The sequence below is a fragment of the Carcharhinus amblyrhynchos genome, chromosome 22 (genome assembly GCF_965287045.1).
Source record: "Carcharhinus amblyrhynchos chromosome 22, sCarAmb.v2.hapA, whole genome shotgun sequence".
Lineage (NCBI taxonomy): Eukaryota > Metazoa > Chordata > Chondrichthyes > Carcharhiniformes > Carcharhinidae > Carcharhinus > Carcharhinus amblyrhynchos.
The window spans coordinates 30,743,555-30,767,664 of NC_137345.1; the positions used below are offsets into that span (position 1 = coordinate 30,743,555).

Consider the following 24,110-nt stretch of genomic DNA (forward strand, 5'->3'; position numbering starts at 1 on the left):
TCTCTGTGGCAGACAAAAATCTAAGCCCTTGCATTTTAATCTCGGTGCTGCTGCTGATTTATTCAGAAGAGAGGCAGGATGAAAACTGTTTGTCTTGGCATAAAGCACTGAAGAAGATTTCACCTAGTGTAACTGTCTGACATGTTTAATTGTTTTCTGCTTTCATTGCATTTGAAGAAAGGGAAACACGGGCCGCGATTCTCCCATCGTGACCCGCAACTTTTCTGGCAGGTCGGGGTGGGAGATGCACATCGCGGGTCTTGTTCCGGGATTTGCGAATGCGTCGGGAACCACGCGCATCTCCCAGGGCAGGCCAGACTACACTGGGAACCAGCGGGGGAAGGCAGGTAAGTAATTTGAATCTGTTTTTAATTTATTTTAAATGTAGTTTGTATGTAATTACCGAGAACTTATCAGTCCCGATTGAATCTCCCACCCCGCCAAGAGTACTTCATTCTGGCGGGGTTCAGACTAGCTCCCCATGTTCAAGGAACTAGTGGGAGACCCCGCCAGAATAAAGGGTGGGGGCAATCGGGGCTCCCCAGGGTGATTGGGCAGCAGGGGGTGTAGTGCCCCCTTGGCATGGGCACCCTGGCAGTGCCAGCCTGTGGCCACTGGCATTGCCCAAGGGGCAAAGTGCCTATGCCCGGGGGCATCTTGGCACTGCCCACCAGGCATTGGGCAGCGCTAAGAGGGCCTACTGTGGGCAGGGCCTAGGGGCAATCGGTGGGGGTGGAGGGTCCCACTTCCACTCTGTGTGACGATCAGTCTTGGATGGAAGGAAACCAGCGATTGGGGCTGGCTGAGGGGATTGTTGGGCTGGCTCGGGGGCCTGCCCCCTGAGGGGTGGGGGGGTGGTGTGTCTGACCCTGGGGTTGGGGGAGGTCAGTGAGACGGCGGGGGGGTGGCGGGGGGGGGTGGTGTATGCTGGGGTGAGGGAGGTGGGGGGGGATCGCCACTGGACATGGGCGATCACCCAACCTATGCTTGGTCTCTCTGATATAGAGGAGACCACACTGGGAGCAGTGAATGCAATACACCAAATTGAAAGAAGTGCAAGTGAAACGCTGCTTAACCCGGAACGAATGTTTGGACCTTGGATGGTGAGCATAGAAGAGGTAAAGGGACAGATGTTACACTTTCTGTGATTGCATGGGAAGGTATCATGAGTGATGGAAGAAGTGTTGTGTATAGTGGGGGAATGGACTAGGTTATCCCGAAGGGTCTCTGCTGAATGCTGACAAAGGGAGTTTTCGTTAACTTCAGTGTGATGCCACCACCAAACACATCTTCTCTTCACTCCAATGTGGTCTCCTCTATATCAGAGAGACCAGGCGTGGACGGCTTGATCACTTTGCTGAGCACCTTCGGTCTGTGCGCAATTAGGACTTTGACCTTCCGGTTGCTTTTGACATTTTAACACACGATTCTGCTCCCATGCCCACATGTCTGTCCTTGGCCTGCAATGTTCCAGTGAAGCTCAATGCAAATTAGTGGAACAGGATCTCACCTTCCAGCTAAGCACTTTACAGCCTTTCGGTCTCAATATCGAATTCAATAACTTCAGATGATTTGCTTTACCCCATCTCAGCCTCTTTTGTTTTTAATCTATCTTATTTAATTTTTTACTGTTCTCTATCTCTTACTTCTTTATGATCTTTCTTCGTTTTTCTTCCCCTCTGCCCCCACTCTTTCCTTTCCCCTACTTCATCCCCCTTCCCTTATCTTTTCTCCCCACCACTTACCCTTTTCTACATTCTACCTCTGTCCCAGATCCCTTCTCTCTCCCCCGCCCCTCCCCACCGCCACCGACATCTTCATCTGTCACAGCTTACAGCTTCTCAGACCTTTGGCCATTCACACCCTTTATTCTCTCTGTGGACAGCTACTGGCAGTCTTTTCCCTTGGTTTCTATGGCTATCACTCATCTTTCATTCCCTCCCCCTGCAGTATAAATATCTCCCACTTTCTGTGCCTTTTAGCTTTGACAAAAGGGTTATCTGGACTCAAAACATCAGCTTTTTTTCCTCCTTACAGATACTATCAGGCCTGTTGAGATTTTCCAGCATTTTCTCTTTTGCTTCTAGGCACTAGTGAAATTGGACAAATAAACACTTAAGAAAACAAAAGTTGAGATTCAGAATGAAACCTGACCAGAATTATGATGTGCTCTATATCAATCTCTATTTGTCCATTTGTGATTCAGCATGCTTGTTCAATAACTTCCTCAATAGAAATTGAATTGATTTGTACTCGAACTTAGATTGGATAATGTGTTAATCTGCTTAATGTATTTCACTGGCTGTAAAGTGCTTTGGTACATCCTAGAATCATAGAAATCCTACAGAGCAGAAGGAGGCCATTTGGCCCATTGAGTCTGTAACAATCACAATCCCACCTAGGCCCTATCCCCATACTCACCTGCTAATCCCTCTAACCTAAACACCTCACGACTCTAAGGAGCAATTTTTAGCATGGTCAATCAACCTAACCCGCACATCTTTGGACTGTGGTAGGAAACTGGAGCACCCGGAGAAAACCCATGCAGACATGAGGAGAATGTGCAAACTCCACACAGACAGTGACCCAAGCCAGGAATCGAACCCAGGTCCCAGGAGCTGTGAAGCAGCAGTGCTAACCATTTTGCTACCGTGCCGCCCTGTGAGCCAGCATGCAAATTTGTACGATCAGCTTCTGTGCCACTTCACCACCACAATGCCCATCTGAGCCATTTTCAGTGGGGATGGCTCAGGCTTCAATCAGTTGTCTGTCTCTTCCTGTTTGCATTTTCAGTTGATGAGGCAGGCAGTCTCCGTGGGTTCAGGATGGGACGTGAGGTGGGGTGGATTACACGAGTCAACTACTGCCAACCTTTAACAGCTGCTTTATAGTTGTGGCCACTAGCCTTGCCCTGAATGGTTGCACTCCAGGATCATGATATTTTAAAATATAAAACAAACTTACTTACCTGTCCTTCTCCCTCCCTCTCTCTTCATTTTCAGATTGGCAACTCCCACCTCAGCCAGTGGGGTTGCCACTCTCTCAGTGCTATGCAGCACCTCCCAATGGCTTTCCAGCATCAGAAAGCCCCATTTCTAGTTCCTGATTCCCGACTGAAAATCCAGTTTATTGTTGTCTATGCACTTCTTGTTTGAAATATGTCACGGGGATAAAATATTTTGAATAGCTACCTGCTGTTTTTCAATCTGAGCTACAACCGAAAAACTGCAGCAGGCGACGGTGCAGAGGGACCTCGGGGTCCTTGTGCATGAGTCGCAAAAACCCAGCTTGCAGGTGCAGCAGGTGGTCAGGAAGGCGAATGGGATGCTGGCCTTCATAGCGAGGGGGATTGAATATAAAAGTAGGGAGGTCTTGCTGCAGCTGTATAGGGCATTGGTGAGGCCGCAGCTGGAGTACTGTGTGCAGTTTTGGGCGCCGCACCTGCGCAAGGATATTTTGGCCCTGGAGGGAGTGCAGAGGAGGTTTACTAGGCTGATACCGGAGTTGAGGGGATTGAGCTATGAGGAGAGGCTGAATAAACTAGGCTTGTACTCGTTAGAGTTTAGAAGAATGAGGGGAGATCTCATTGAGACGTATAAGATGATGAATGGGATGGATAGGATAGAGGTGGAGAGACTCTTCCCGCTCAAAAAAGACAGTAGGACTAGGGGGCACAGCCTCAAGATAAAGGGGAGGCGGTTTAGAACGGAGTTGAGGAGGAACTTCTTCACTCAAAGGGTGGTGAATCTCTGGAATTCTCTGCCCGTTGAAGTGGTGGAGGCTGCCTCGCTAAATATTTTTAAGAAGCGGGTTGATGGGTTCTTGATAAGAGAGGGGATTAAGGGTTATGGGGAGAGGGCGGGAAAGTGGAACTGAGCCACAACAGATCAGCCATGATCTTATTGAATGGCGGGGCAGGCTCGAAGGGCTAGATGGCCTACTCCTGCTCCTATTTCTTATGTTCTTATGTTCTTATGTAACCGGCAAATTGCAAAGGACATCTGTTATGTTCCCTGCAGTCATACTTGGAAAATGTCCATTCCTGTCTCAGTTCATGATCCCTATTTTAGATATTTTTCTTTAATGGAACAACCGATGGACTAATAAGTTTCAGTTAGCAGATTTTAACAAATCATTATGTAATCTTCAAAATGTGAACCCATTAGCCACAATGAAAGAATCATAAAATACTTACAGTGCAGAAGGAGGCCATTCAGCCCATCGAGTTTACGCTGACCATAATCCCACCCAGGCCCTATTCCCATAACCTCACGTATTTACCCCGCTAATCCCCCTGAACTAGGGTCAATTTACCATGGCCAATCCACCTAACCTGCACATCTTTGGAGTGTGGGAGGAAACTGGAGCACTGGAGGAAACCCACGCAGATCCAAGGAGAACATGCAAACTCCACATATGCAGTGTCCCGAGGCTGGAATTGAACCCGGGTCCCTGGCATTGTGAGGTAGCAGTGCTAACCAAAAGCTAACAAAATTCCATATTCAATGTCAACCAGTCTAATATTTTACACCAAATAACGAGACTAAAGCCTGAAATTTACGGAGACGTTAGTAGACAAATATTTAACACAGTTGTTAAAATTTGGTCATCATAAATAAACAAATTTATCTTAAATGCACTGATGTCTCTTAAAATAAGTATTCAGAGATACGTTGCACATAGCTTGTCTACGAATATTAGCAATGGTCATTTGTAGGTTTTAATAATTTGCAAAAATGAATTTTTATCTCCAGAATACAACAACTCAAATTTATGCTTTGTTTATTATTTCTCATGAGGTGCAAAAAAAATGTTTCAGAGCAGTCAAGGAACAGGTAAACTATTGATTTGTTTGTACTTTGGACCATTGATATGTAACACCTTCAGACTTTGGGACATATTTTTGGAAAAGAAACAAACAATTGAATCACTAATCAGAGTAAGTATAAACGTTCACAATTAAGGAAGTATAATCATTTGGAAATCAATTAATTTTAAGAACTTTGTAAGTAAAATTCATATTTGCATGTTAATATTTTGCTGTAATTACCTTTGATTTGTTTAACTCCATTATAATATCAGATAGACTTTAAGTACAGTCCAACAAGATACCAAGTAATGCCCACCTTACGCTGTATAAAATGCAAACTTTTATTATCATGGGTATCTGTAGTTGGGCAATTATATTTGGTCATACGGTTGTTTCAAATTAACATTTCCTAAGGTAATATTGACTTCAAATTAAGGTAACATCACAAACATGCCAACATACGATCAGTGATACCATCCTGAACTGTCAGTCAGAATATTATGGGTTGAAATCCCATTCTAATTAATTGAGCATTTATTGACTGACACTTCAGCCCAGTACTGAGACAGTGCTTCAATGCCAGAGATGCCATCTTTCAAATGTGATACTAAATCGCAGTTGTCTATAAAATATACCATGATTTGAGCTGCATCCTCTCTTACTGGTGAGTTTTCAGGCAAAGGATTGAAGGGTGGGGGGAGCAAGAAGTTGAGGGAATGGGATTCCCTCTGGGTTCCTGCCCGCCCTGCCTTGCATCACTTTTACACTGGACTGGGCAAGGGCTTGAATGCAATGCCCACCCATACACTGGTTGAGAACCTTAAATAGCCAACTACTGACCACTTAAAGCAGTTTTCTGCCTCGCTTCAATTTTGAGGCTGCTGGGAGGATCTACAATGTGTGGGGGGAGCCTGAAAATGAAAAGGCTTAGACCCCTGGTGCAGGAAGTAGGGGGCCCAACCATCAGAAGGCCCTTTTATCATGTGGCTGCAGGACCTCCTCCATGAATGCACCAGTGCCCCCCACCCTCCTTGTCCTTCCCTACCCTCCTCACCACCTTGGCCTCTTCCTCAACAGCCCAATCACCCATCCCTCACTTTCCTAGTCCCTTGCTACCCTCCCCACCCTAGGATCCCCAAAATGTACCTTGCTCTGGGATTTAGGCTGTGGCATATTGAAACATTTCTTCTGTCCACTGCATCTCCCGTTGTTGCAGGAATCATAGAAGCTGACTTATCAGATTGGCTTACAGCTCTCTGAGGTGGGACTTCCTCCCAAGTGAAGGACAGAAGTCCTGCCTGCAGCCAACTGATGTTTATTTGAGCATGAAATGGCAGAGAATGTGTTCTGTGCCAACTTTTCCGATGGCGAGAAGGGAAACCTCACCATTCAAAATATTCAAACATGTATTTGAAGAATAGCTTGGAATTATTCTGGTGTTCTGTTCAATGTTTATCTCCTAACATACACCACTGAAGATTATCTGGCCATTAATCTCATTGTTGCGTGGGAGACCTTGCTGTGTGCAAATTGCTTGTTGCGTTTTGTAACATCACAACAGGGATGACACTTCAAAATTACTTCAAAATGAAAGTGAAGCATTTTGAAATGTCCTGAGAAAAGTGTTAGGTAAATTCAACTCATTTCCCAGAAAATTTGATAAAGTCAGGTTGTCACATGGATGAGTAATAAAAACATTCAGGCAAGTTTATGATTATACAAAAACGCAAACAAAATATTAATTGCGTCTCATTCTTTTCTCAAATTTTCAACCCCATAAACATCATTGGTTATTCTAGATCAAAAACAGGAAATGTTGGGAAATCTCAGCAGGCCTGTCAGCATCTGTGGACAGAGACAGTAGCACTGCTGCCTCACAGTACCAGGGATCCGATTGCAGTTCCAGCCTCAGGTCACTGTCTGTGTAGAGTTTTCCTCGTGTCTGCCTGGGTTTCCTCCGGGTGCTCTGGTTTCCTCACACACCCCAAAGATCTGCTAGTTAGGTTGACTGGCCACGCTAAATTGCCCCTTAGTGTCAGGGAGATTAGCTGCATAGATATGTGGGGTTGCGGCGTTAGGGCCTGGGCAGGATTGAAGTTGGTGCAGGCTTGATAGTCCAAATGGTCTCCTTCTGCATTGTAATGATTTTGTGATTATCATTTAAGTAACATTAGCTCAGCTCTCTATCCACAGATGCTGTCAGACCTGTTGAGATTTTTCAGCATTTTCTGTTTTTGTTTTGATTCCAGCATCCGCAGTAATTTGCATTTATATTGTGATTGTTGAAGATGTTGGTTTGATTACTTACAGTTCTTCCAAGAAGTGGAGATCTCCAAAAGCAGTTGGCTGTAGCTCGTTAATATTGTTCATGCTCAAGTCACTGCAGAGAGAGAACAACAACAAAAAATTGATTAAAATGTTTTGCAAAATAATTTCATTAATTGCAATTTAATTGTCATTCCTAAATGTTGAAATCAATAACACAATACTGAGAAAAATTGGGGTATAATTTGACAGAAACATGAAACACCTTACTGAGAAAGTAACAACAATATTTAATTCATAGCCATTTATTGGAACCCGGTTTCCTCCCACAGTCCAAAGACATGCAAGGTTAGATGAATTGGCCATGGTAAATTGTCCATTAGTTTCGCAAGATATGCAGGTTAGATGACTTAGTGTGCGGAATGTGTGGCATTATGGGGATAGGTCAAGGGAAAAGGGGCTGGGTAAGACATTCTGTCAGAGGGTCTTTGTAGACTGGGCGGGCTGAATGGCCTCCTTCTGCGCTGTAGGGAATTAATGATTCTATTGGAAAAAGCTAGCTTTAGGTTGGTCAGTAGCTCTGATTCTGCTATTCAATGCCAAATGTTGCAACAAATGGAAAAATTACTTTGATGGTTCAGACCATTTTTCTTGATTTTATTCTGATGCTGCTGTGCACTCTTTCCTTCATTTTTCTCCTGCTCAGCATTCCTTCAAAGCCACGTATTGGCAGCCATCAAGGGCTGGGAGAAGTATTTCCTTCTCAGTAACATCATTGTTGCACTTTGGTGGCTCTTAAGTGCCTGACAATGAACCTATGAAGACCTCTTTCCCAGTTGTTTGTTCTGCAAGAGGGTGTCCCTGAAGAAGGCTGTAATCCAGAACTCAGTGGAATTGGGATTAAAGACTGTGTTCGTAAAAGAAATAATGGGGACAATCTTTAAATTAATCCAAACACGTTTACTTGAAATGCTCTGTTTCAAATGTACTATTTCTGTTTTTTTTTAATTCACCAAAGCAGATTAACGTTGAAGCAATGAATCCCCAATTATTCAGGAAGCTGTCATGCTTGAAATAATAAGTTGGCACTTGTGAGCGCTTATTTGAGTCAACAACGGTTCTGCAACTCATTAAAACATGGCACTCTTAATGGCTGGGCTCCAAAGAGCATTAAAAAGAAATTTAGCCCCTAGTATTTTATTTCTTTTTATAATGAGTATTACCAAGAAAATTTTGAGATCCGGTCTACTATGGTGCCTGGTGTTTTGTGTAGCATTAGTAAAAGTAAATTAATTAATATTACTCAGTCTATAATAAAAAAAGAAACCTTAATGTTTGCGAATAAACAGTAACTTAAGACCACAACATAGAGATAAAATTTTATTATTGGCTCCTCCACAGTAACTTTTTAACCAGCTGATCTTAACTGGAGGAAAGCATTCTTTTTTATGAATATCATTAAAATGAAAAATATATTTATATACAATTTGAGGGAAATGCAAAACAGATGTTAAAAACAAGAACAAACAGAAAGAAATGAAAACATAATGGTTTGTTTTGGACTATGTCAATTGCCAGGGAGGACCAAGATGGCACATTGGTCAAAGAAGCCCTCAAGAAAGCCCAGTGCAGATTTCGTATTGTCTATTAGCACCAGGATTTGCTGAGTGAGTTTCTCATTTGACACCATGATAGGTCAATTTGCGACAAGAGTCCTAAAACAAACATAGGGCCTTATTGAAATATCACGTTTTAATACTTCTAGTACATGCCCAGTATGTCTGTGGAGAATATGGTGAGTAGGTTCATTACTTTGAACTCTTAAGTGCCTGTTTTACATGGAAAAATGGACATAATCCAGTTTCCAGGTCACCATGTTTACAGAAGAACAGACATTTCCGACTCATAGAGTCATAGAATGTAAATTTGTACAGAAACAGGTCCGTTAGCCCACCATGCTGACCATCAAAGAACAATGTAAACTAACCGCATTTACTAACACTTGGACCATAACCTACCATGCTTTGGCGACTTAAGTGCCCGTTCAGATGCTTCTCAACTTTACAAGAGTACCTGCCTCTGGCAACCTTTCAGGTAGTGCATTCCATATTTCCACTATCTTCTGGGTGAATTTTGTTTTCCTCAGATCTCCTCCAAACCACTTACTCCTCCCCTTAAACTATATCTTCTGGTCTCAGCCACCTCTGCCATGGGAAAAGATTCTTAAGATCTTCCTTTCTATGCCTGTCGTTATTTTGCATACCTCTATCTCATCCCTCCTCAGCCTTCTCTGCTCCAGAGAAACAAAGTAAGAAGTCTCACAACATCAGGTTAAAGTCAAACAGGTTTATTTGGTAGCAAACACCACTAGCTTTGGGGGCTTTGCCCCTTCCTTACTGTGTTTACCCCAGTCCAACGCCGGAATCTCCGCATCAGGGAAATGAACCCACCTATCCAATCCCTCCTCATAGCTGAAACTTTCCATCCTAGGCAACATCCTGGTGACTTCTTTGCACCCACTCCTGTGCAATTGCATTCTACTGATAGTGTGATGACTAGAACTCATTAACAGAGATGTTTGATCTAAAATGAGATCTGTAAGCTGCTTTCAATTTAAACAGTAATTTTGCACAATTCCAACAGAATCAATGCACAAACATCAAGGCAGCAAATTGTAGGAAGTTATCTTCCTCTTCAATGTGTCCAAGGATTTTACAGTAATCTACTGTGCATTTATCCTAATCCCTACTCTCTTCTCAAAAACATGCTGGCTTTTGTTATAGGTGTCTAGAAAACAGGTGTTAGTTCAGAGGAAATATTCCAAAAAATTAATCTCCAAAGGACTTACATTATTACTGTTGTGCATTTCAAATTTTTAAACAACTTGTCATAATTATGTGGATGGGAGCCTTCTACCCCTATTGTCAGGGGAAGGGATAATCTTAAATTGTGGATATAGGGTGTGATCTTACCAGCTGTTCATGCCACACAACCAGCCAAATCTCCGTTCACTGCAGCTGGATGGAAAAATCCCGACGGCATTAACTGTGCCGGCCATAATTTCTTTGTGACTCTTTTGCAGAAATTTCAAGATATGCCTTCCTAATGACGATGGTTCGGAATTCTCTGACCTCTCAAATGGCTGGTATTATCCAGTCCTGCTGCTGTGAACAGAGGTTTGGCTGAGCGCCGAATTCTTTCTCGCTGGCAGCAGTAGCAGGGTGTAAGAGACCAGAAAATTCCAGCCAATAAATGAATGGATGTCCTTGACCTGCTGATGAGCAAATCACTATGTCTTGTTTTATGCCTTAACTTCATTCAACAATTTTAGACCTTAGTCACAACCCATTTAGTTCTGATTGCATGAAAGTTGAAGTGTTGGAGGAGGTGCAAGTTGGGACTTGGGGTAGTTTGACCCTTGGGATCCATCTGCATTTTTCCTATCAGATTCCCAGGCCACGGTAGCCCTCTCTTCACCAGATTTTCCATGTTTCCCTCCTCCTCTGCTATTCCACTAGAACGACTTGCACCGCTCCTGGAGCCATGTTTTGTTCCAATCCATATTTCAGCATCATTTCATTTTGCCTTGTACCATCATCGTTTTATCACTCATGCTCTCTGCCCAACCATGGATACTTTGCTTTTTTTACCTGCTCCCTTTACCTGACTGCACTCACTTAAAAGTTTTACATTTCTTAACTTCCAATTCTGATGAAATGTCATCGCATCTGAAATGCTGGGCAGTATTTTCTGGCTGTGTTTACCCCAAAACCGGAAAACCATGCCTGGGGTCAACAAACCTTTGCATTGTGGCCCCCCTCCCCTCACCCCACCTCTGCCTGCTATGATTCCTGTGTCAGAATTTCCTCCTCCATTAACTATGTTGCCCTCTCTACAGATGCACCTTGTCTTGTTGTGTATTTCCAACATTTGCCTCTTATATTTCAGATTTCTAGCAGCACTGTCTATTCTAGAATCATAATTTGATTGATAAATAATTTAAATTATCCATAAAGGATTTGGTCAATACAAATTGGCAAAAATCAATTTTGCTTAATAAATTATTTTGCAAATCCCCATATTTTGTTGAAATATGCCGATTATTCTCATAACATTTCTTTTCAATGATCTCTTACCATCTCAAAAGGGCACAATGGTTAGCACTGCTGCCTCACAGTGCCAGGGACCTGGGTTCGATTCTCGGCTTGGGTCACTGTCTGTGCAGAGTCTGTACATTCTCCTTGTGTCTGTGTGGGTTTCCCCTGAGTGCTCCAGTTTCCTCCCACATCCAAAAGATGTGCTGGTTAGGTGCATTGGCCATGCTAAATTCTCCCTCTGTGTACCCAAACAGGCGCCGGAGTGTGGCGACTAGGGGATTTTTCACAGTAACTTCATTGCAGTATTTACATAAGCTATTTGTGACTAATAAATAAACTTTATACCAGAAACAGAATAGCCTGTGCTTTACGCATATAAAAAAATGAAACCATTAAGATATTGAAAGGTGTGTTTAACAATCTTACAAAGTATATTGAAGAAAATGTTTGTTTGAGGGGAAACATTCCTTTTTTGAATTACATTTCTTTATGTGAACTTTAAAGTCAGTATCTGAGTGTGCATTCATAGCAAATGAGCTTTGTAAATATTCAAAAACTAAGGCCCTCTGGCGGGACACAATAATTATTTTTAATTATCGCATTTCCCTTAATTTAGATGAAACAGCCGCAGAAGTATCCTTTGACTGTTTCCCATAACCATCTCAAAGTAAAAATACTCCTGATAGGCATGATAATTGGAATTACAACACACAGAAATGTGGCCTTTTCAGATTTCACAGACCTTTAAATACAAAAGAATGTTAATATCATTGGGAGAAAGAAAGACCACCCGGTCCCAACTTTGTGCCCTGCCATCATTGTTTGGGGAATCATTTCAGTAAATATTCTCATTTGATTGAATTTATTTGCCCACAGATCACTGTCTTGTATAGGTGTACAGTTTGACATGGTAAACCTGATTATTGCAATTGTTTGGGAGTTACTTTAAGAGCTCATAACGAATTCTAAAACAAAAGGTAGGAAATTTAATCTTAATTCAATCTTTTATTTTTACAAATAGATAGTCGCCTGCAATAAAAATTAATTTGGGTGTCGATATGTATTTAAATTTACAGTCTGTTCTTTAAAATGTGCAGATTAGTTACTGTTGTCACTGTAACAAGACAAGATTTTAGAATCATATAATCATAGAATCTCTACAGTGCAGAAAGAGGCCATTCAGCCCATTGAGCCTGCACCAACATCGATCCCACCAGGCTCTATCCCCGTAACCCTACACATTTACCCTGCTGTTCCCCCAGCACTAAGGGGCAATGTAGCATGACCAATCAACCTAAACTCCACATCTTTGGACTTTCACTTTAAAATTTTAAAAAATTTAAAGTATCTTAAATATTGGCTAGATTTTCTGGCCACATGTGTCCCTAAACTGGAAAATCCTGCCCAAGGTCAACGGATGTTTGCATGGTTCACTCCCACTCCCTGCCTGCTCCAATTCACGTGGTAGGTGGGGGGAGGGGAAATTCAGATATAAATTGTACAGATTTCTACATGTATCAGCTTTGACTAAACTTTATCATTTTGCTAAATTACGGAAAAGGTAGATGTCAAAAGCTTGCATTAGCAGAGCATTGTTTTATATAGAGGAACACCCTGAGGTTCCTCGTAAAGCAATAAAGGAACACAGGATGAGCATTGGTGGCATTGAAAATTCGGTTGTCAAGATATCTCTTGAGAAAGCTTTAAATGATGTTCAGAGATGAGGAACAAACACAGGAACATAGGAATTAAGAGCAAAAGTAAACACATACAGCCCTTTGAGCTTGCTCCACCACTCAGTCAGATCACGGCTGAGTTCTCCCTGGTCTCAAGTCCAGGAAGTGACAGAAGAAAGAACTTGCATTGTTACAGCACCTTTCATGATCTGAGGATATCTCAAAGCATCTCAAAATAGTTCAGGTTGATGAGCTTTCATCAGGTCAGATCCAATGAGAGGTCATCAACCTGATACATTCAGGGGTAAGTTTTCTAGTCCCACTCATCACAAGAATTGCCATGGGTAGGGCGGAACATTTGATGGACCATTTAAAGGTCTGTTGACTTTGGGCAGGAGTCCTGGGGTATGACTGGAATATCTCATTTCTCACTTCACAGATGCTGTCGAGCCAACTGATTATTTCCAGAATTTTCCATTTCTATTTGCTGAAAGATATACGATTTTTTTTCAGATGGTGAGAGAGATCCCACATTAAGGTTCCGCAAACATATCAAGCAATCATGGCCAACTTTTATAATGATTGCCTGACATTGCTGTGTCTATGAACAGCATTGGCTACTGCTCCGTCAAGAGTACACCTTTTTTAAACCCTCATTTGCTTCCTCTCCTTAGTAAGCCTCAACCCTTGCCAGCTGCACCCTCCTTACCCAGGCTGCTCGTTCACTTCTGCTCCTCTCTGGACTCACTCCGAGTCCTGGCTCAGCTTCCCACTCCTACTTTTCATAGAATCCCTACAGTGCAGAAGGACGCCATTCAGCCCATGGAACCTACACCGACCACAATTCTACCCAGCCCTTTCCCCATAACCCCATGTATTTATCTTAATGATTCCCCTGGCACCAAGGGGCAATTTAGCATTGCCAATCAACCTATCCTGCACAATTCTGAAGTGTGGGAGGAAACCGCAGTACCCAGAGGAAACCCACACAAAGAACGTACAAACTCCACACAGTCAACCAAGGCCAGAATTGAACTTGAGTCCCTGAAGCTGTGAGGCAGGAGTGCTAACCGCTGTGCTACTGTGCTGCCAATTCATATTGGACCCCAATGAATACTTGTGACAAACTTTTACTGTTTTCAATAATATTCAGGCTGAATTCTGCGGTCTGACACACCCTACTACACTGCCAGTGAGAACAGAGAGTTTGGCACTCAGCCAAATCTCCATTCACTGCAACGAGACCAGAGAATCCCAGCCACGGGCAAAGTCAAAGAATTCCGGCCGCAGTTTCTCATTGCACTATTGAGAAAGGGTGTTTTCATGCGGCAATAGTCAGGGTACCGCTTTGTGACTCATGTTTGAGTATTCAGAAATGATAGGAATCGTTTCAAGTACAATTTATTAGTTAAGTTATAGAGATATGTTAATTTGGCAAGGTAGCAAATTAACTGTTGTCACTGCAATAGCTGAATGATTTACAGAAGATTTACTGCATAATACAGCATGCACATTAAAAATTTATCATGTTTCTTAAAGGAAAATTAAATGGATCCTCTTGATAACCTGTATTGTAAATTGAGAAAATACATTCCCATTTATGCCAGTCTCAAGTCCCATCATATTGCACTTGGTGCATTTCAGAATTGAACTGATATCAAGAACACAAGTTTTCCTGCTTTCCTGACCTCAGATGGCTGGGGAGGGAGGGGTGGGTGGGGAGAGGTGTGGGGATGAATGATGGAGAGCGGGGAGAATATAGTGGGAAGTCACGTTGGGACTGTTCCCCAACACATACCCGTTACAAGGAAAATTTCTCGAAGGCTTTGATGGGTGGCATGGTAGCACAGTGGTTAGCACTGCTGCTTCATAGCTCCAGGGTCCTAGGTTCGATTCCCGGCTTGGGTCACTTTTCCTGCGCCTGCGTGGGTTTCCTCTGGGTGCTTTGGTTTCCTTCCACAGTCCAAAGATGTGCGGATTAGGTTGATTGACCATGCTGAATTGCCTCTTAGTGTCAGGGAATTAGCAAAGTAAATACATAGGGTTTCCTGGGATTGGCCTGGGTGGGATTGTTGTTGGTGCAGGCTCGATGGGCTGAAAGGCCTCTTTCTACACTGTATGGAATCTATGATTCTATGAACTTCCTGATGGGCAGCAGCTATAGCAGCCATTCTTCCTCAGAGTCAGTGTGGGTGTCCCATCGCTTTTTCAGGCAGCACGTGAGCTCCATGCTGAGAACGGAAGATTCCACCCAGCATCTTGCACAACTTCAGGATTTTCCAATGTGAGTTACAGTCAACAAAATATTTTTGAAGTGTAATTATGATTGTATTGTGGGAAATGCAGCAACCAATCTGTACACAACAAAGATACCCAAACACTGATATTTTAATGAGTATTTGAATGGTTGGTTGAGGGATAAACATTGGCCAGGACACTGGGGAGAATCCCCTTTTGCGTCTTCAAAATAGTGTTATTGGATCACCAAATGGGTGAAATTTTACTATCCAGCCCACATGGGAATCGTAGTGGGTGGGGAAGCGAGCTGTGCAAAGATTCGTTGACCTGGGGCGGGAATATCCAGTCTTGGGGCGAGCGCAGCCGAAATCCCTCCCCGCTTCACTTCCAGAAATACCCCTGCACACTTGGACAGTCCACAGGCAATGCTCCACAAACCTATGCCAATGTTTAGATAAGTCAGATAAATACCGATGAGGAGTGACTGGTCAAGTTACTTGATCTTTACCATTGTCAGGTGAGCTGTTTGAGGCAGATACGTTGCCAATGTTTAGGACTTAACTGGATCAGCACGTGAACAGGAAGGGCATAGAGGGATACAGTCGGTTGGTTTAGATAGGACAAAGTGAATGGTACAGGTTTGGTGGGCCGAAGGGCCTGTTCCTGTACTGTACTGTTCTTTGTTTATTATTCTTGAATATTCTAAATGGACCCTGACCAACAACTCAGATAAAAAAACTCACACAAAATAAGTGAAGATATTTTTGAATTGAGAAAGTAAGAAAACAGCAGTCATTATGGGGAGAATTTTTACTTGCAGGAATGAGTGGGGTTGGGAACAGCTGTGAATTAAAGATACTGAAATTTACAGCGTTTCAACCTGTCAACTTCCACTCTTAACTATAGTACCTCAGGCCGCTTCCCTTGGCGAGGCCTGTTTTCTAATATTGACATGTTAAAAGCTCATGAAGAGTGATATTAGCATGAGTTCTGGGATTTAACGGAAGCAATTGAGTTATCCAGGCTTTCTGGGATTCGCCAGTAAAGGTAAGGCAAGAACACAATGGTAATAGAGGGGGTTGTGGAAGTCTCTGGACACTTACCAGAAGTACTGAAACCTTGCAACTGCTTTCTTGCCTAATTATGTGAAAGGCTTTTGCTCACTGTATTTATTCTAAGTAGTTAATTTCAACACTTTGAAGGTTTGTAGGTCTAATCTCCATTTTGCAGTTGGGTACTGCTTATGTTCTGTTAACTGGACCTCAGATGAGGACATAACAATTCGATCCACTCCACATCATGTCAAGGAACGACTGAAGTCACTAGATACTGCAAGGGTGTGGGCCCTGACAACATTCCGGCTACAATACTGAAGACTTGTGCTCAAGAACTAGGTGTGTCCTTAGCCAAGCAATTCCAGTACCGCTACAACACTGACATTTACCCAGCAATGTGGAAATTTGCCCAGGTGTGTCCTGTCCAGAATCCAACCCAGCCAATTACTGCCCCATCAGTCTGCTATTGATCATCATTAAAATGATGGAAGGGGCTGCGACGGTGCTATCTAGCAGCACTTATCAGTGATAACCTACCTGACATGCCTTATGAGGATAGGTTGAGAGAGCTTGGTCTTTTCTCCTTGGAGAGACAAAGGATGAGAGGTGACCTGATAGAGGTGTATAAGATGTTGAGAGGTATTGATCGGGTGGGTTCTCAGAGGCTTTTTCCCAGGGCTGAAATGGCTGCCACAAGAGGGCACAGGTTTAGGGTGCTGGGGAGTAGGTACAGAGAAGATGTTAGGGGTAAGTTTTTCACTCAGAGGGTGGCGGGTGCATGGAATCAGCTGCCGGCAGTGGTGGTGGAGGTAAATTCAATAGGGTCTTTTAAGAGACTTCTGGATGAGTACATGGGACTTAATAGGATTGAGGGTTCTGGTAAGCCAAGTAGGTAGAGATATGATCGGCGCAACTTGTGGGCCAAAGGGCCCGTTTGTGCTGTAGTTTTTCTATGTTCTTTACTCACTGACACTCAATTTAGGTTCTGCAAGGGCCACTTAGATTCTGGTCTCATTCCAGCCTTAGCCCAAAGAGCTGAACCCAAGAGATGAGGTGAGAGTGATTGCCCTTGATATCAAGGCAGCAACTCACCAAGGCTCCTTTGACAACACTTCCAAAACCTGCAGCCTCTACCATCTAGAAGGACGAGCAACAGGTGCATGGGAACACCACCGCATTCAAGCTCCCCTCCAAGCCATGCACCGTCCTGACTTGGAACAATATTTCTGTTCCTTCACTGTCAAAATGGTGGTTCAAAATGTTGCTGTTGTTGGGGAGGGAGTGGGGGATCCCGGTCTAAGAATAATTAATAAAGTGGTTACACAAATGGTACCTTAGAGAAAACAGAAGCCCAGACAGAAGTAATTCAAACAGAAAAAGATGGGCCACACCGCCATTTTAGTCTTGTTATTAGTCCCAATTTTCACTTTGTCATGATTTAAAAAAATGCTTTTGGTAACATAATAAAAAGTTCCAAATTTGGCCAAAAGTAACAAGTAGAAGAATGGAGAAACATTCTGCCCTAAACCTAATACCAAATTTATTTATAAATCTTATTGATGAATGTACTGATAGTTGTGTTATACTTACTATACTTACTAATAACTTTCAGTTTGCACGGTATGGCAAGTCTAAGCTGCTGGTTCAAGCGTCTGCAGCCTAATGATAGAAATTCAAAGAAACAGACCTTTGAAGTTGATTTGAGCAACGTTTTAAAGAATGACAGTAACTGAAGGTATGCTTTAATCTACAGATCAGGTTTCATCATCAAAGTCACAAGATACCCGAGGCACCATTACCTGCATACACCTCAGAGCTCAGTTACAAGGAGAAGTTGACTCTTCTGCCAAGCATTTCTCTGAAGGGTATCATTCATTACTCAGATCAATATAAATGGATACAAACAGAAACAAAACAAGCTCAAAGCCATCTGCAGAAAACAAATAGAAATTAAGAACTGGTTGCCGACCATTCAAAGGAGAATTTGGTAAAACTGATACTCTGCATTCATTTTAACTTCGAATGGATTGTCTTCTCCTCAGTGGCTACAGAAACATTAAAAGAGGCATCAAGCCTTGTTCCCACTTTATGATATTCAAGAACAATTTCTTGCTTTTCTTTTAAATGGAGCTGATTGGACAGCTCTTTCATAGAACCATCACAGATTAAATGGGCTGAATAGTCTCCTTCTGAATTGGATCGTTCTATAATTCTTTAAAATATCTTCAACTTCTCATCAAATATCAAAATCTGTCCCTGTAATATTTTCAACAAAGTTAACGGTCCGTTGTTTTTAAATATGTAGAAAAGATTTTTTTAAAAAGCAGAAATTCATAATGGGATAAAGTGGTGAAACCATGGGGTGAACTTTACAATCTGCTCGCTGTTTTTGGAGCTTTGACAAAAGGGACACGTACCAGGACCTTGGGCACAAAGGTTAGGGATGGATGCCTTCAGAATTATCATTATGAACTCCTGTTTCGAAGAATGAAGGTGTAACTCTTCAAAATATCAGTGGCTTTCTATTTTAATATAATAAACTGCTCCTGGGAACATGGAAGGTTTCGAGATCAGATAGAAAGAATTCTTTCAGCTTGTTTTTAATCTGGGCAAAGTGACATAGACCTGTCTGTTAACATCCCTGATGTGCTGATGAAATATCAAAGCCTTGTTACACTCACAGTCCAAGAGCTCCAAAGAGTCAGTCAACCATATAATCTGAGATTGGCCCACCTTCACAATTGGAACGTGAACTGATATTAGCAGGGTAAGGTTGATCTTACTGTATCTTACTGTGGAGTGGTATGCCATGTCTACTTCTTAAAAATAAATCAACATAAGATCAAAACCTCACTGAACCAAAGTGTTTTTGAATAGTATCCTCTTTCACTGTACTTATTAAAATGCCAGTCTCTACTCATAAGATGGATGAAGCAGGATTCTGACATTATTTATGATGTGTGACAACTGCACCAGTTCTTGTTTCAACTGGTAAGATTGGAGGCAAGAGAGACAGAACAAAAACATGCATTTCCACAGCACCTTGCATTTTTCCAGTAAGTTCTAAAGTGATTTCAGCCACTGGGCTATTTTTGCTTGTGGTCACTGTTCATGTGGGTAATGCAGTAGCCAACTGGCACAGAGCAAGATGTCAAAACATCCAACAAATAATTGAACAGTAAATGTGGTTTAGTGATTTTGTGGGAGGTATAAATGTTCGTCAATTCATTGGGAGAGCTTCAAATCTTGTCATGAGATCTTTGAGCAGGCAGGTAGAGACTTAGGATTCAAGTCTCTTGAAAAAATATACAGCACCTACGCTATTTCAGCAGTCAGTATAGAAAATGCTAATTCAGATGATGTCTGTGATAGAGAAGCGCATGAATTCTTAATCTAAGACTTCCACAACTGAGTCCAACTGTCAAACTTCTGAAGTGACTATTAACAAACATTATTTTATTTCAATGCAGTTCATACTACAACTGTGAGCTGTAAATCTGCTTAATATATCTCATGAGCTTTGATTGGTGTTTATGGGTGTTTATGAAAATTGACACTATTTTAAACCCACATCCATCATAATTCTGGAATGAGTCCAAAGTGAACTGATCTCTGCAGCAAAATATTGATGTTAACACAGCCACCTATTAAATTTTATTTATTAGTATCACAAGTAGGCTTACATTAACACTGCAATGAAGTTACTGTGAAAATCACCGAGTCGCCACACTCCAGCACCTGTTCGGATACACTGAGGGAGAATTTAGTATGGCTAATGCACCTAGCCAGCACATCTTTCGGAGTGTGGGAGGAAATTGGAGCACCTGGAGGAAACCCACACAGACATGGGGAGAACATGCAGACTCTGCACATCCAAACCAGGAATCAAACATGGGTCCCTAGTGCTGTGAGGCAGCCCTGCAGCATAAAGCGACATAAAAATGTGGAAAGTAATCAACCTGTATTTGGGACTACTGGCATATAAATAATATGCATGCAACTCAATTGGGTGACAATGATGTTTTGCTTTGATTTGGGAGAAGTATATTTGGATGCCAATGACACGCTTATGGTGATATGATAACAGTTCACAGTCTTCCACTATGGTCAAATTCAATGATTCTAGATATTCAGTAATGAAGATACCATAGATCTCAGATCTTAGCTCAGTGTTTACTGAAAAACTTCTTCAGTACGTGAGCAAACTATCTTCAATATATTTCGCAGTACGTTCAATCTGAGAAATGTTTTCTCTTTCTCTCCTTGTTTGTTCCTCTCTCACGTGTTCCGCACACAATTCACCACTTATGTAGAAAAGTGCTGACCTTGTAACCTGCCTGGGAGTGATTGTTCAGCTCTGGCTTCTGATGGACATAACATGCACATGGCCACAAACAAGACAATGTCAATCCTCTGTTCGAGTTACTTAATATAACGGCACTTGAATAAACACTGATGCTGGGTCACAGAAACACTGTCACAACAATACCAAGATAAATGCACTTTCTTGACCACATTCATATTTTTTGTCACAATACCAAGAGCTCATTTTTCACTGTGTGCCAAACAAGAGGCATGTGACTTGAGGAGAAGCTTTGATTGTTTTCTTTTCCAGTCACTGAGGACACATAACTAAATGGAAGAAAGCCTATGGACCCATACATAACTAAAAAAAAGGAAAAATTTATTTTGTAGGAGCTACATTTAATATGTGCGTATTTGCATTGCTCCATGTTATTGTGCTGCAGCTCAAGGTCTGCTGTGCTTACTTCAACAGTTTGACACCGAACACATTTTTTATGAGCATCAGCCAATGTTGCCTTTTGTACATAAGAAAATTACGTAAAGAAAACAAAATTATTTTTCAGATGTGATTTTTTTTTCCTTGGGGGAGGATACTTTTTTGAAACTGTAAACGATTATAATTGTGAAGTAAGATTGAGTTTTACTCAGCTGAATGTGAATTTTTCCCAAGTCAAGTTTGAATGTGAGAAAATATTGAATCTGGGTTCTAAGGTTCTTTGAACAACAGGTGAACAATAGCACATCTCACAGCAACATTGACCATAGTGGTGATGATCTAGCCGAGTATTCTCACCTATTCCCATCCTCAGCAAGGTGACACAGTGGCTAGCACTGCTGCCTCACAGTTCCAGGGAGCCAGGTTCGATTCCTGGCTTGGGTCACTGTCTGTGCGGAATCTGCCCATTCTCCCCGTGTCTGCACGGGTTTTGTCCCAGTGTCCTGGTTTCCTCCCACAGTCCGAATGATGTGCTGATTTGGTGCATTGGGCATGCTTAAATTCTCCCACAGTGTAACCAAACAGGCACCAGAGTGTGGTGACTGGGGGATTTTCACAGTAACTTCATTGCAGTGTTAATGTAAGCCTACTTGTGACACCAATAAATAAACTTAAACTTATAGCTTAAAATATTTGTCGAATCAGAAGTGAGGCAAAGAAGGTTCCAAACACTGATTCCAAGGTGTAAATTCAAAAGTGCTCTGATGACAGTTTGAATTTAGAAATGAGGCAATCTTTCTCTTCAGGAAACTAATCTGATAGGTGAACAAAACCAATGAAGATCCAGAACAGGCCTTCGGACTATTAGAGTCTTACAGCTTTGAATGTGTGTGAGTAAGTGAACCACATTTATGTATCCCGATTGACTTGGAGAGAAGAATATCAATGAAAATTAGTTTTTGCACTGATGGTAAATGTTTTCAAGTTTGTACACATGAAACAACAAACGTTGCACAACTAATTAGCTAATTTTGAAGTGAAATCACTGTCGATATGTAAACAGCAAGCTTCCAGAAGCAGTAAATGAGATAAATGAACAGGTAATCCGTTTTCAGTGGAACTGATTAAGGGAACTATAACAGTCAGGGTGCCTAAAAAAAACTGTCTTCTTTGTGTTAACAACTCCTCTAAAAGACCTTGCCTGTAACAGCAACAAACCCTCAATATTTAAACAACTACTATCAAGTACTGTGTTTGTTTGTAAGTGCACAATAGAGGTCTACATGATATGTCAGTCACAATCAAAAATTTAGGAACTGTTATTATTAATAACAAAGAAAGAAAAATATAGGTGCATCAGACATTTTTACTAAGCTCCAGGCTAATTTTAGACACTACAAATGACATGAACATTTGAAGCCGGACATCCCGGATATGCAACGTAACTCTGAAACATGGGGTTCCCAGAACCACAATTATAAAGGGGGTGAATATAGTTTGAGCAATAATATCCATTTTAAAATCACCAAAGCTGCCAATGCTCCACAATTTACACAAGCTCAACAGTTACAAATGAATATTAATCTTTATCACCCAACTCCTGGACTTTACAAGGAAGTGATGTTTTACATTTTGTATTTCGCATTTCAAATTATTTTCCTTGTGGAACTACTAAATACTTTAAACTGGAGATGATCAAACGTTATGGGAAAAAAAATAATAAATGTGCTAATTTTCCCAATATCCCTGCCAAAGTTTGTTTTTCAATACGTGGAATGCATTATACACTCCCAGATACTATAAATAAGCTTTCCAAATGGATTTATTTTAGCATAAAAATTTCCATTGAAGTCTTCTTGTAATGCATCACTCATTTAATGGCAAAGTTCCGCCTTCCATTCAAAATGCCTTCCACAATACACACAAATAAACCAAATCCAAAACAAAATTAGGAACTAGGTGGGGTACACCAGTTGATACAGCTGCTGTCAGTGTAGTATAATGGCACTTTCTTTTAGTCTTTTCATAAACCATCAATATTGTAAATGCTCAGATTAATTCTTGCTTTACCTTTTGGCTTTTTTTTTGGATTGGCAATAAAAGAGAACATCCTTTTGACAGCGAGTCTTTTAATTATCTGCCTGCAAATTATCTTCTGAAGAGCTGATTTCTTACCTTAAGCCAACATTTATTATTTTTAAACAGATGCATTCACAGAATTTCAGTTCTGCAGATTTAACATGGTCAGATTTATTATTCCTCCTACTTCTGATAAAGCAGAGCTAAAACTGTTCAATGTTCAGCCCATCTCTATGTAGGTCCACGTCATGGATTATTCATAATGACTTGTATCATTTTCAGTCTTTAACGGCTTCAACAAACACTTGGTTGTCATTTACTGAACTGTGAGCTAAATGAATGCCAAAGAATGACAAGGAAGCTGGATAGTCCCAAAATTTAAAGTGAAACGAGTAATCAAAAGAGGCACTTCAAATTTTCAAACACAAGGATTTCCTGAATCACAGAATCATGCAGCACAATGGGAGGCCTTTCAGCTCATCATGTTTGATGCTAGCTCTTTGAAAATCTATTCAATTATTTCCATTCCCCTGGTCTGCCCCATAGCCCTGCGTTTTTTTTTGTTGCTATTTTTCAAGTACCTTATTCCATTTTGAGTCTGTTTCCTCTCCCCTTTAACATATACATTCAAGATCACAACAACTTACTGTTTGAAAACAAAACTTCATCTCTTATTGCTCAGTATTTTACTAATTATCTTGAATTTGTAATCTTTGGTTACCAGCTCTTTAAGTTTATTTATTTGTTAGTGTCACAAGTAGGCTTACATTAACACTGCAATGAATTAATGTGAAAATCCCCCAGTCGCCACACTCTGGCGCCTGTTCGCATACGCTGAGGAAGAATTTAGCATGGCCAATGCACCTAACTATCATGTCTTTCAGACTGTGGGAGGAAACTGGAGCACCCAGAGGAAACCCATGCAGACACAGGGAGAACATGCAGACTCTGCACAAACTCAAAGCCAGGAATCAAACTGGGTTGCTGGCACTGTGAGGCAGTATTGCTAACCTCTGTGCTATCATGCCACCCTTCTGCCAGTGGAAGCAGTTTCTCTCTGTTGACTCCATCAAAACCCTTCATAAATCTTGAGCATTTTTAATATCGCCCCTTAACCTCCTCTGCTCTGAAAATAGTCCCATTATGTCT

General features: G+C 41.6%; 1 protein-coding gene across 1 annotated transcript in view; it reads right to left on the minus strand.

The window, feature by feature from the left end:
- The window catches only part of lgr6 (leucine-rich repeat containing G protein-coupled receptor 6), a 261,234-nt gene that overhangs the window by 164,543 nt on the left and 72,581 nt on the right, over positions 1-24,110 (minus strand). The window contains exon 2 of the mRNA XM_080210083.1: positions 7,119-7,190. Within this exon, the coding sequence (XP_080066209.1) occupies positions 7,119-7,190 (72 nt within the window). The remainder of the gene's footprint in view (positions 1-7,118; positions 7,191-24,110) is intronic.